Raw genomic sequence first — 11,588 nt, forward strand, 5'->3', positions numbered from 1 at the left:
ATACACATTTATATATATATATATTGGGAGAGAAAAGGAGTTCAGTGCAGGATATTGTTGAGATTAAGTGTATGTGTCCGTCATGGATGTTTCATTAAATTTGGCGTCCAACACCCCTAGGCAGCTCCACTGTAAATTCCCCCCTCTATAAATTCCCCCTACAATCACCCCCGCTGTTGTTTTGATTATATACCCACTGATCAGGCCTACACCCACCTGCTCCAAACCTGTATTGAGAATTGAAGGATTTCTTGAAGTTTATAATTGTAATTGTTTAGATGATCTGTGTACTGTTCTACAGGAACATTTACAAGTCCTATAGGGGCTGTGGGGCCTGCCTATACGGTGGGGTAAGACCACTGGAAAGACTCTATAGGCTCCTTCGAAGAATCCTTCGAAGAATCCTTCAGGATCTCATCTAAACTGATTTCCTTTTGAGAGGAAAAATTGTGGGACTCACTCTCAGAGAAGTTATACTGGCTGACCAGAGGTGTCACCAGTGTGAGAGTGACTGCTCAATATCTTTCTTTCTTTCGTTTTTAATGTCATTTTATGTATTTTTTCTGTTTTATGTGAATCACATTGTATTTGCCTTGTGTATGAAATGTGCTATATAAATAAAGTTTGCCTTGCCTTGCCTTGCCTTACACAACACTGACATGATCTATTTCAACATCATTGAGCTAATGGGACAGCTCACCCTTCTTGAAACCGCCCACTCAGCAGATCCTTGTATCAATAATCAAAGGCTTTAGAGACACTTCTGGCTTAAAACAGCCTGTAGAGCCATTTAGAAACTGCATTACATCAGAAAACAATATACACATGTATAAATATGTACACCCTGGCTCAATGGATGGTGATTGACCACCCAGTTTTAACGTCTTAACAATGCCATAATATAATAATATTAGGGCATTATATCTTGATGATGGCTCCTTTGAGAGTCATTCATTCCCACTCAGACCAACTTCCCTTTCATTATCTCACTTTTTATTCACTTTTTTTATCTTGATCATTCAAATTTCAAACACTTGGGGTGCAAAATCATCTTAGGACTTCTCCTAAAAGCTACCTTTTTCTTTGGAAGTGCACCAGTGGGACCGTTCTCCCTCCATGATACATAACTGAGCAATGCATTAATTGGATGTTTCCTGTGGAGATTTTGTGATTTAATTTAAGTTCAGCTCCTGTGTGATTTAGACTATATTGAGTCTTCCTGGGCTGGGAGGAGAGAGAACATGTTGCTAAGTGCTGCAGCCCAAGAGCACATTTTAAGTGAGAAGTGAGAAGTGGGCTGTGTGGAGTGGAATTGGCGTGGACCAACTGTGGCTAAAAAAACCCAACGCCGGGGGAGAAAGTGGTGCTAAATACTGCCTGGTACTTAAATATCTCCAGACAACTGTGCTGCATTGTTTCAGGAGGTTTAGTTATCCAGCAAGCATGTTCAGGTGGTTTATTGAACTCAACTTTCATGAACTGATACAGGTTCATGTTCTTGGTCATAATTAGACGATGGTTGAACTGGATGTGCTCATCATATAATGAGATTTTTGGGTTTCTCCATGGTGATCACATTATATGTAGCTGGAGATAAGATGCAATTTGAATTGAAGAGAAACGTGAAATGGAAAAAGTGATCATCCAATGCAGCTACACTGCAAAATAGCCACAGTCTCTTAGCGACATTAGTAAACATGTACTAATGTCATTACGAAGTATAAATCAGTTGGAGAGTTAAAAATGTCTTCTATCTAATGAAAACAAAAAACATAACAAAGCCAGTAGTGGGGTGACCATGGAGTCATATTTTGTTTTAGTCTCAAACAAGGCTGAACTGATGTTAATGCAACTGCCATGATAAAAATGTCACCAGTTAGGCCACTACGCATGGATTCCTTCCACTAGATACCATAACAACAAGCTGGACTTAATATTGCAAGTTCCCAGCAATGCTCATCTTGGGAAAACACCAAAAAAGTCATGTTTCACTGTATGAAAATGGAGAAATGCCATGTTTACAATTGTGTAGTTACTTCAGCATCTGCCAATGTACCACCAGTATTTTCTGGATATAATGCACTGTAAACAATGGAATGCAAAACAAAGGCTGTCATCCCCAGAGACTTGTTGTGGTCTTAGCTTTTGAGCTGTCATGCAGGCTCTTCTTGTCTTCCAGCTGCAGAGGTTGGGTCAACATGGTCTCTCAGGCAGTTCAAAATTCTTGCTAGGGTAGCCAACTTAGAGGCTTTTTTAAAATCTTGATCGGGTGCAAGCAAACCTGCTATTTACCACTGAAGCTCATGCTCACGCTCTTTTCACTGTCCTAATCAATAGGCAGGGCAATCAACCATATTTTGATTAAATGCAACAGATCTCATTCATATTCTAATGCATCCAGATCTTCAGGGGAATTCGAACTAAAAGCGCTCACTTCAGTTGTGTATAATGTATGCCATGATAAAACAGCACCGGCGTGCACATCATCAGACATCAAAGTGGTGCGCTCGCTCACTAAACATCCTCTGGGCTGATTGAGGGTGTGGGCAATGGTGTGCACAACATGAACGGACAAAATGAATAGAGGGAACAGTGATATATATGCTGTTCCTTTCAAACATATCACACTCTGCCCTCATGCAGGCTCACTAGCCAGGACAAGTGCCGTCACTCAGGCTTAACATTGCAGTTTCTGTGAACTTTGCTAGACTCTCATACACACACTGTACCAAGCATTTCAAGCCTGACACAAGCCTTGACTTCTCTGAGCGGATTACACAATAGGAAGCTGGAGAAAAAAAAACCAAACGTTTGTGAGTGTTTAAGTGTGCACATGTCTTGAAGCGTGCCAGGGGTTAAGTCAACCTATTTCAAATAATGTGTCACTCAGGGGAATTCTTTGCGGTGTTTCTCTCTGCACTTTTTTTTTCTTTTTTTTCTGAATGGACACATGCAGTATATGCTAGAGCTGAGGGCTTTCTTTCATTGTCTTGATACCATAGCAACAGAGCATGAGGCTGTGTTGGCTTGTCTTTACTGTATTGTGGAAATATTGAGGAGTAGGGGAATCACCTATTTCTGTATTAACTCTCTTAACACTTAGCTATTGTATACAGTAAGTTATCTCTTTTTCTCATGTATGTACAGTATGTGTATATGCATGTATCTACTGTGTGTATCTATGTTTGCATGCATATAAGTCTGCATATACGCCTATCTGTCTGTCTTGCTGTGTATCTATTAATCATGGCTGTAGATGAACACATGGCAAGACTTCCCACAGCTTACCATTTGCCCACTGTAATCAGTCAGTTCCTGAATTAGTTTGGTCTTGATTTCAGGCAATCTTGAAATAACACAGCCACCTGCCTAATCTCACAGGGAGCCAGCCCTCCTGTACCAGCATTTAGACTCATCTGTCTGTACAAAATGTCTTTTCAAGTTCTCTTAAAGGTCTCCCCGCTCTCTCTGTCTGTCTGGATTGGTTTAACCAAACCTACTGGGGTGTAAAATTGAAATGCAGACAGCCAGACAACACAAAAGACAACACAGTTTTTTTTTTCTTTCACTCCACCCCCACCCAATAAAAAGAATGTTTTTGTTGTTAAGAAGCAGAGACAGAATCTTTAGAAACAAATCATGTGACAAATACCATGCCACTCTTATCGCAAGAGGATACGTTACTATTTTGATTCAGAAGGGCCGTGGCTGATAGGGCTACACCAGAGCGGCTTCATTTAAAATGTCATAGGCTTATCCTAATTCATCAGTGGCACTGTGACACAGGCACATCTGCTGAATCTGTTTGAGATGCTTCCCACATAAAGTGTATTAACTATTCATGGCCCTGTAGTATGAGTTATTATAGAGAATGACAGGCGTGGAGTCAGGAAAGAAACAGGAAAGCAGCAGAACATAAGCAATGGATCAGTTGTACTGGGCAAACAGGTGGCATTACTGTACTTGTGATGTTTACAAACTCGCAAAATAGACCAAAAAATATTCCACCTATTGTAACCTTCATCCACCTATTGAAAGTCATGTTTTTCATTTTACAGCTAAAAAGAAACTGGTTGCAGACACTTTTATGCCAGTACTTGATTAAAGCAATGTTTTATATTCACATGCCTCCTCCCACTGTCTAAATGCCTGAGACACTGTGAGTCATGAAGCTCTGAGGTTTACTACAGACTGTAAAGCTCTCACTGCTCACACATTGTACCCAGTATGTTCGGATTCTCTGGTCTGCCCTGCCTGCTCGTATTCCCTGGTACATTGGATCTATAAGGCCACTCGTGCTCTATTTCCTTGTTATTTGTGCTTTCATATCTCTGAAAAACGTGGTGGAAAATTACTCTTTATCATCACGGAAATTGTTTTTGTTATTCATCCCTGAGGTCACAACCGAATGAGACAAAAGTGCTTTCATGCGTTCTACTCCCTCTTCATAAAGCTCAATGTAAAATGACTTAAAGCCAGAAAGGCTGGTCTCTCTTGGGCAGTTTAAACTTATTATGAAGCATTTTGAGGCAGACTCAATAAGGAGCTGCCCACACTTTGTACAGATTTGATATGATGTTGTTGGTCTGACATTGGACTACTGCCTTTTGAGTGCTTATAGGGCAAATTATGACTTTGCTCTTACCTTTTATGCGATTTTGATTGTATTTTGCTTTTGTACATTGTTGTATGTTGATTGCCACGTTTATGTTTGTCTTGATGTTGCTTTCTTGGTCAGGTCTCCACTGGAAAATTGATTTTTAATCTCAGTGGGACTATACTGTTAAATAAAGGTTAACGGTTAAATAATTCATCAATTTACACTGTCACTGCACACTTGTGTTTGAGTAAAACAACAGCTATTTCTCAAACAATATGGAGGGGCAGAACTGCCCAGCATCTAACATTTCACAATTAATTTCCTTTCATTAGAGTTGACTCACCAGATTTAACCCAGCCTCAACACACCAACAGAGTGTATGGAATATAAAAGAGGAAACTTCAGAAATCCAGTAAGTACTGTCCATCCCAGAGCGTCCTGAGGCAAAGAAAGGTTTATCTGGCTATTTCCATTGGTTTTGCCCTGAGAACATGAATGGAAAGCAGGAGATGGAGAGGAGCGGAGGGTGAGAGAGAGTGATACACTCATTCAGATCACACATACGCTCACCAGGCTCCTCTCCTCAACAGTCCTGCTGTGCAGCTCCTATTTGGATAAACCTGAGTGGTAGCAGGATGACGAACGGAACAAAAACACAGTCACAGTCTACGTTTTCCCAGAAAGGAAGTGTCGGCGCCCACTTTGATGTCAGGATAAGAGGGAGTTTGCTGAAGGGATGAAGCAGTAGAGGACATCTAATCCTGTCTGCCCATTCTCTACTACCAGACTCCACCACTAGACTGCTGCTATCTCTCACTCCAGCCATCAGGCAGTACACAAAGATAGCTTTAGTGTTAGCAGAAGCTACTGCTAGTAAACTAGTGATAGCTTGTGTTAATTGGCTGTGATCATATAATTGATCATGCAATTATATTAATGAGATAAGAAAAAAGGAAGAATTATGACCACCAATGGTATATGTGGCAAAATCCAAGTCCAGGCAGATTGTTGTTATGGGTAAATGCTGTTTTTAATGTTCTAGCCCGTCTAATAAAGGCTTTTCATTGTGTTTCATTGTTTCAAGTGCATGGACCTGGATGTATGCCACATAAACCATTGGTGGTCATAATTCTTCCTTTTTTCTTATCGTAATTCCTACCTGAAGTACTGCACAGTCCCTGCACTAACCCAAACCCTGCACAGTTTTCTGTTCAACTTACATTAATGAGATATATTATAGTTTTGTCATGTATAGGCTTTTTATTGATAGCTTTGTCATCCTAGGATTTCTATGCAGGGAAACATAGCTGACATGGCACAAAATGCATTGGCACCATTGTAATGAACCTGATGGGCCACTCAAAAATGCACTAATTTTATGCTGGTTTTGTAGGCATGATTGTGCAGGATGAGAACAACAAGCTTGGATTTGCAAGAAGTGCATGTGTAGAGAATTTACGCCTCACCTCCTCCTCTCTTAAACAAAAAAAAATGGAATGGCAAACAAACCCAGCTCCCAAGACAGACAGAGGGAGGGAGTTCCTACCCCCTCGCATCAGGAAAAGAAATGTACTTTGCAATTCCTGAGCTGGGTCATCGCACAGAACAAGGACTAAGAGGGGCGAGGGTGAATAATCAGCCGTCCTGGGGCAATCTAGGGAGCAGTGAGAGGCAATTTAAGTACGCAAATCCTGCAGAATGCCTGTGGCTGCTTCATTTTTCCATCACAAGTCAACCGGCTCATGCGATTACTGTAATACATGAAAGATGTGCTAAGAGAGAATAGAACAGTACAACAGACTTCATTTTTAATACCTTGATATTTTCACATTGTGCAGGTTTCTTTCACCACTACTGTCATTCCCTTCATCATATTGCAAAACGCATAAAAAGAATGATCACTGCTTTTGTCTAATTTCCATGCATTTATTTCTTTTCTATACAATACTGTTAATTAGCGGGCTAGCTGAAAGTGACCACTCTGCTGTTATTCCCATAATTTCAAGTGTTTATAATTTATCTTTTTCTATCCACTCATATTTATGCTACCTCATCCTGGATATGTTTCTCTTGATGTCTCTTCAGCTTTTACTTTGTACTGTAGTGCAGCCTGAATAATGGTTTTTTTTTTTTGCTTGTTTTTTACTTGTGATACTACTTTTATAATATTTATCCCACTGGGCATTTTCAAAGGCAAAAGGTAAAGGTAAGGTAGAACTATACTTTTGAATTATTAATCAAATGATCAGGAAGGATCAGAATTCATGTTATTCCTATTGTCTTGGAGTCTAGAATTGTGTACAAAAACATTCTTTCAATTTAATACCTACCGACGTTTTAGGCCACAGAATCTATTGTTGTATTAGTAATGCTTCAAACAGCTTTCAGCAAGCCCACACATTTTCTCTGTGCATCTTATAGTTGCTATACTCCTGCACTTATCTGGGGTGAGATATGATAATTCATGGCTGCAATTTCTCAACAGCGCATCCATTCAAACATGATGAAAATAATAACTTCTTCTGCTCTTTACCTACTGTCAGAGGATGTATGGCAGTGCGTAGGTGTATGTGCAAGGAGAGCTGTTGTGTGTGTGTATGTGTGAGTGTTAGACAGTGGCAGTTTGTGTGTGGGTATACGTTTAGATGTATGTGTGAATAAACTGCATGTGAAGCCTTTCAGTCTATGTGTATCTAGCTATCAAGCAAGGTAGCGGTTTCTGAACAGTTTACTGATTCATGTCCTTCATTGCTATTATCAAACCCATTTTTTAAGCTTGAAATATAGTCTGTGGTGATGAGCATCTCTGCTGTCTAGTTCAGAGTGTAAAGAATAATCCACAGTTTGTTCTTGGTTTGTGATGATTACCCATAGAGTGCAATTTCAAACGTTTTTCAGATTTATCTTGAAAATTTCTTTTAGTCCCCCTTTGAAGATCTTCCCACTAGCTTCACATATGATGATGAAACCGTTCTTCTAGGGAATTAAAGTGAATGTTTCTCCCTAATAAGCTGAAAACGCCAGACGAAAACCAACCTCAAGACATCACTAAATCTGCTACTGTCACAACACAACTGTTTTATTCCTCCCTTAGTAGATACAGTAGCACAGGCTCACATCTCAGTCCACCTTTAAGGTTACAAAAACTTCAGTTTTGGAAAAAAAAATAAAAATAAAATTGGCACATCTTTAAAAGAGAGTTCCTGAAACACAGCTTCTGGTTATCACGTATTCCGTTTGGGGGATGATGGAAAGATAGACACAGACAGGTTAGTCCTCCTCTGTCTCTAGTGTAAAGATGTGGTGTGCCTGCTGGTGCCGTGTGTCTGCTGTGCGCGCCGTCGCCTCAGCGCTGCCGGGAGAAGAGGTTCCTCAGGGCATTGTTGTAGTTCTTATTGAAGGCGGTGTATATGAGCGGGTTGAAGAAGGAGTTGGAGTAACCCAGCCACAGGAAGATGCTCTTCCAGATGGGCGGGATGTCGCAGGAGCACAGCGGGATGATGAGCTCGGTAATGAAGAAGGGGATCCAGCAGAGGACAAACACGCCAATCAGAATGCCGACCATCAGCGCTGCCTTTTTCTCCTTCTGCTCGCGCCACGTGTCCCCGTCCGTCTGGAAGGTCACTGTGGCGTGGCGCACTGTAAACACCATCTGGGGCTGCTGTGATGCCTCCTTCACCTGCGAGTCGTTGCATCAATAAAGAAAGACAGACAGTCAATCAGTCTAAAAGCAAATCAATTGCTCTATTGATTAAGCAATCAAACAAACTCAGTCGGTCGAATTGGCATAGATATATCTTCAAAACATGAGCAAGGAAACTAATTAGTAAAGTGATAATTGTGTTGCTGCTGAATAGAAGTATTCATCAACAGGTGGATGAACAAGCCAAGGAGTATTCTTTCACACACACACACACACACTACACAGGGCATAAATCCAGAGCCCTGCTTTAATCTGTGTTTTTCCAACAGCCCACATGCCGTTTAGCAAACACAGCCATACTGTGCAGCTGGGAAAAAGAAAAAAAAATGTCAACATTAATCTGCCGACTTTCGGCTCTCCTATTTGTTGCTCAGCAGAGCTCAAGCTTGACTTGATTTTTTGTTTATCAGGTAAAGCCTAGCAGGTCATTCAGCAGCCTAACAGCCTAGCATGGGCAATTTATAAAGATGAACAATCTCTCTAAATCTATTGGAAGGAAAGTGTGCAGACTGACCCTCTAAACCGTTGTGTCCAACATTCAAACAAGAGTGTGTGTTGGGCTGGGAAACATGGTCAATATGGAGTAAATTTAGTCGAATCAATATGGGTCAGGAGGGCCCACAACTGATAAGATGGATGAAGCGAATCCATTTACAGGGGCCAGAAGTTAAAAGCATAGTGCTGTTGGGAAGGAGGTTTCAGATTCAATGGATGGTTTAAGACAACTGAGCACTGCATACTAGATGCTGCAATAGCTTGAGTTATTATTATATCAGTGTTTTTGCATCAGTCAGTATTCATATTTGGAGTGACATGGAGCAATACACAAAACATGTGAAACTATTTATTTCATGGCTTTTGACATTGTTGAGTTTTTTGTGGAACTAGGCCATGAATCCATGCATTTCATACTCTTCTATCAATATGCTCTATTTTTGGTTTGACGTGTGTGTGTGTGTGTGTTGTGTGTGTGTTAATGTGTGTGCGTGGGTGTCGCTGGTGGATGAGTGCAGGAGGTTTATTATCTTGGATGTTGATGCCACCGCTCACGTCACAACTGCTGTGCAGGTGCTTTCGGCGCTCAGTGCCTACACTCTCCCATGTATGCTGGTAAATGATGAGAATAAACCTGAGCCGGGTGCTGAGGCAGGTACTACTGTAAACAACCAGGCCCTGTGAGAGAAGGAGCATGTCTTTTGAAAGCAAAATGAGTAGTAGTACATATTCTTTTTAATTGCTGTAGCCCCAAGAGTGATTGCCTGTTTAATTCAATTTGGCGTAAAACCCAGTGTACCAAGGCGATAGAAGTCACGGGCCTAAATCATTCTACGTTTGGTCCTGCTTGAGTGTGTACTTCTAATTTTCTGCCAATTTTATGTAAAACTTACATAACTAAGGGATATATTGAGGATTAATGGGTAATTTCAAAGAACTAGAAACATGCGTACATCCACTTTTGTGTGATTTTCTATGGGCGAAACATGAATGAAAACAAGCCTACACTCAATATTTTCTTCTCTTCTGTGGACATTTGCCAAATACTCAGAATGTTCAGGCACTGAGGGATTTTAATAACCAGTCTTTCACAGAGTGAAAGGAAAAGGCCCCTGAAAATGTCTGGGCTAGATGTCTGAAAATACCTTAATCTTTATCAGTGAGTTGTGGTTTTGGGTGTTCCTATTCAGTTTCAAATAGCACTTACCAAAACACCAGTGCTGGTGGAGTGGGTAGAGACTCAATTTGCACAGGGAACATTTCCCTGATTGAATGTTTGCTGAGGCTTGCTGAATAGATCTAGGCCTGGGTATCTGCTGATTAGAAGAAAACGCCAAAGCCAGGAAGGTGCAGTGGCCCATGGCCTTGTTAAAGATGCTGGTATTTATAGCCTTCCACCTTCTGCCTACACACATTAACAAGCTGGTGGCGATGAGCAAGATTGCTTCAATTATTTGTCCGTATGCTTGCACATAAGATACTTATGTTACTCTGATTAGAGTTGAATAGCTCATCATCATAAATAATAACTAATTGCACAGCAGCCCGTATTAGTGCATCGGCAGCATCAGTCAGTTGCAGGAAGATAAATATCTTCATTTGGTACAGGAGAGTGAAGCATAATGATATTCTGACATATAATGACCGGAGATTATGAGAAACTTAATCAAGGTTTGTGCAGAAATTGCCCAATGTGGTTTACTAAGACTTTGCTAAGGCAAAGAAATCTGTCTAACCGAACCGAAGGTACCTCAATCACCTCAGCCATAGGTGTGATCGTGTTGTTCTTGCGAGAGCCGATCCGGAACTTGGCAGCCTTGTAGATCTTCCAGTAGACAAACAGCACCACACAAAGAGGCAGGTAAAAGGCTCCGAACGTGGAGAAGATGGTGTAGGACGGCTCCTGGCTCACCTGGCACTTCATCCCCTCTGAGTAGGTCTCCCCCCAGCCGAAGAGCGGCGACAGGGAGATGATGGAGGACAGCAGCCAGGTGAGGGCGATCATCACGTTGGAGATCTTTTTGCGCGTCTTGAGCGTGTACTCCAGGTGCCTGGTGATGGACCAGTAGCGGTCCAGCGCGATGGCCGTCACATTCCAGATGCTGGCCGTGCAGCAGAGCACGTCGAAGGAGATCCACACCTGGCACAGCACGCGGCCCAGCTTCCACAGCCTGCCGTTCAGCTCGTGGACCAGGCTGAGCGGCATGACCAGGGCGGCCACCATCACGTCAGAGATGGCCATCGAAGCCACCAGGTTGTGGGGCACGCGGTGGAACGTCCTGACCCTCAGGATGGTCACCAGCACCAGCAAGTTCCAGACGAAGGTGGCCACCACCAGCATCGCCAGTAAGGTGAGAGTCAGTACACTGAACACGGAGAAGGGCCGGTAGATGTTTCCCCCCGAGCCGTGGCTGTCCAAAGACCCGCTGAGGTTGGCTGTGAGTATGCTGGTGTTGGGGTGCGTCATGGTGGCCGGCGCTCACGGCCCCGCAGCCGAGGCCGTGACAGCGCAGCAAGACAATTCTGACACGGAGGAGATGACTTCAGACAGTAGATGCATACTGCAGTAGGGAGACAGAGAGAGGAGGAGATAGGAAGAGAAAGAGTGAGAGATTATTACAGTGTGGTTATTATGTGGAAATCAATCAATTTTATTTCATAAAGTGGACCAATTTGGTGACTAAGACTTTGAGGAGGCAAAGCAATTTGTGTGTCTATGAGAATTCTAATTTGCATTGTATTTTACTTTACTTTTTCCCCATTTGGCAGTTAGGATAAACTTATTATCCT

The 11,588-nt window shown here is 42.0% G+C and overlaps 1 protein-coding gene across 2 annotated transcripts; it reads right to left on the minus strand.

Moving 5' to 3' along the window:
* Nucleotides 1-7,946: 7,946 nt before the first annotated feature.
* On the minus strand, nucleotides 7,947-11,265 carry htr5ab (5-hydroxytryptamine (serotonin) receptor 5A, genome duplicate b). 2 transcript variants are annotated; one of them, XM_078291492.1, is made up of 2 exons: nucleotides 10,558-11,265; nucleotides 7,947-8,279 (listed from the first exon to the last, which is right to left on the minus strand). In XM_078291492.1, the coding sequence occupies exons 1-2, from the start codon at nucleotides 11,263-11,265 to the stop codon at nucleotides 7,947-7,949; spliced, it is 1,041 nt and encodes a 346-aa protein (XP_078147618.1). The 2 variants fall into 2 exon arrangements, with proteins under 2 accessions (XP_078147618.1, XP_071761073.1); XM_071904972.2 differs by having other exon boundaries at nucleotides 10,549-11,265.
* Between the last annotated feature and the right edge of the window lie 323 nt (nucleotides 11,266-11,588).

The sequence above is a fragment of the Centroberyx gerrardi genome, chromosome 22 (assembly GCF_048128805.1).
Source record: "Centroberyx gerrardi isolate f3 chromosome 22, fCenGer3.hap1.cur.20231027, whole genome shotgun sequence".
NCBI classification, from domain to species: domain Eukaryota; kingdom Metazoa; phylum Chordata; class Actinopteri; order Beryciformes; family Berycidae; genus Centroberyx; species Centroberyx gerrardi.

Excerpts from the sequence above, each read along its gene's own strand:
- htr5ab (XM_071904972.2), bottom strand. The coding sequence starts at position 11,265 with ATGACGCACCCCAACACCAGCATACTCACAGCCAACCTCAGCGGGTCT. Across the intron at positions 8,280-10,548 it reads CTATGGCTGAGGTGATTGAG|GTGAAGGAGGCATCACAGCA; the intron begins GTACCTTCGGTT and ends AACGACTCGCAG.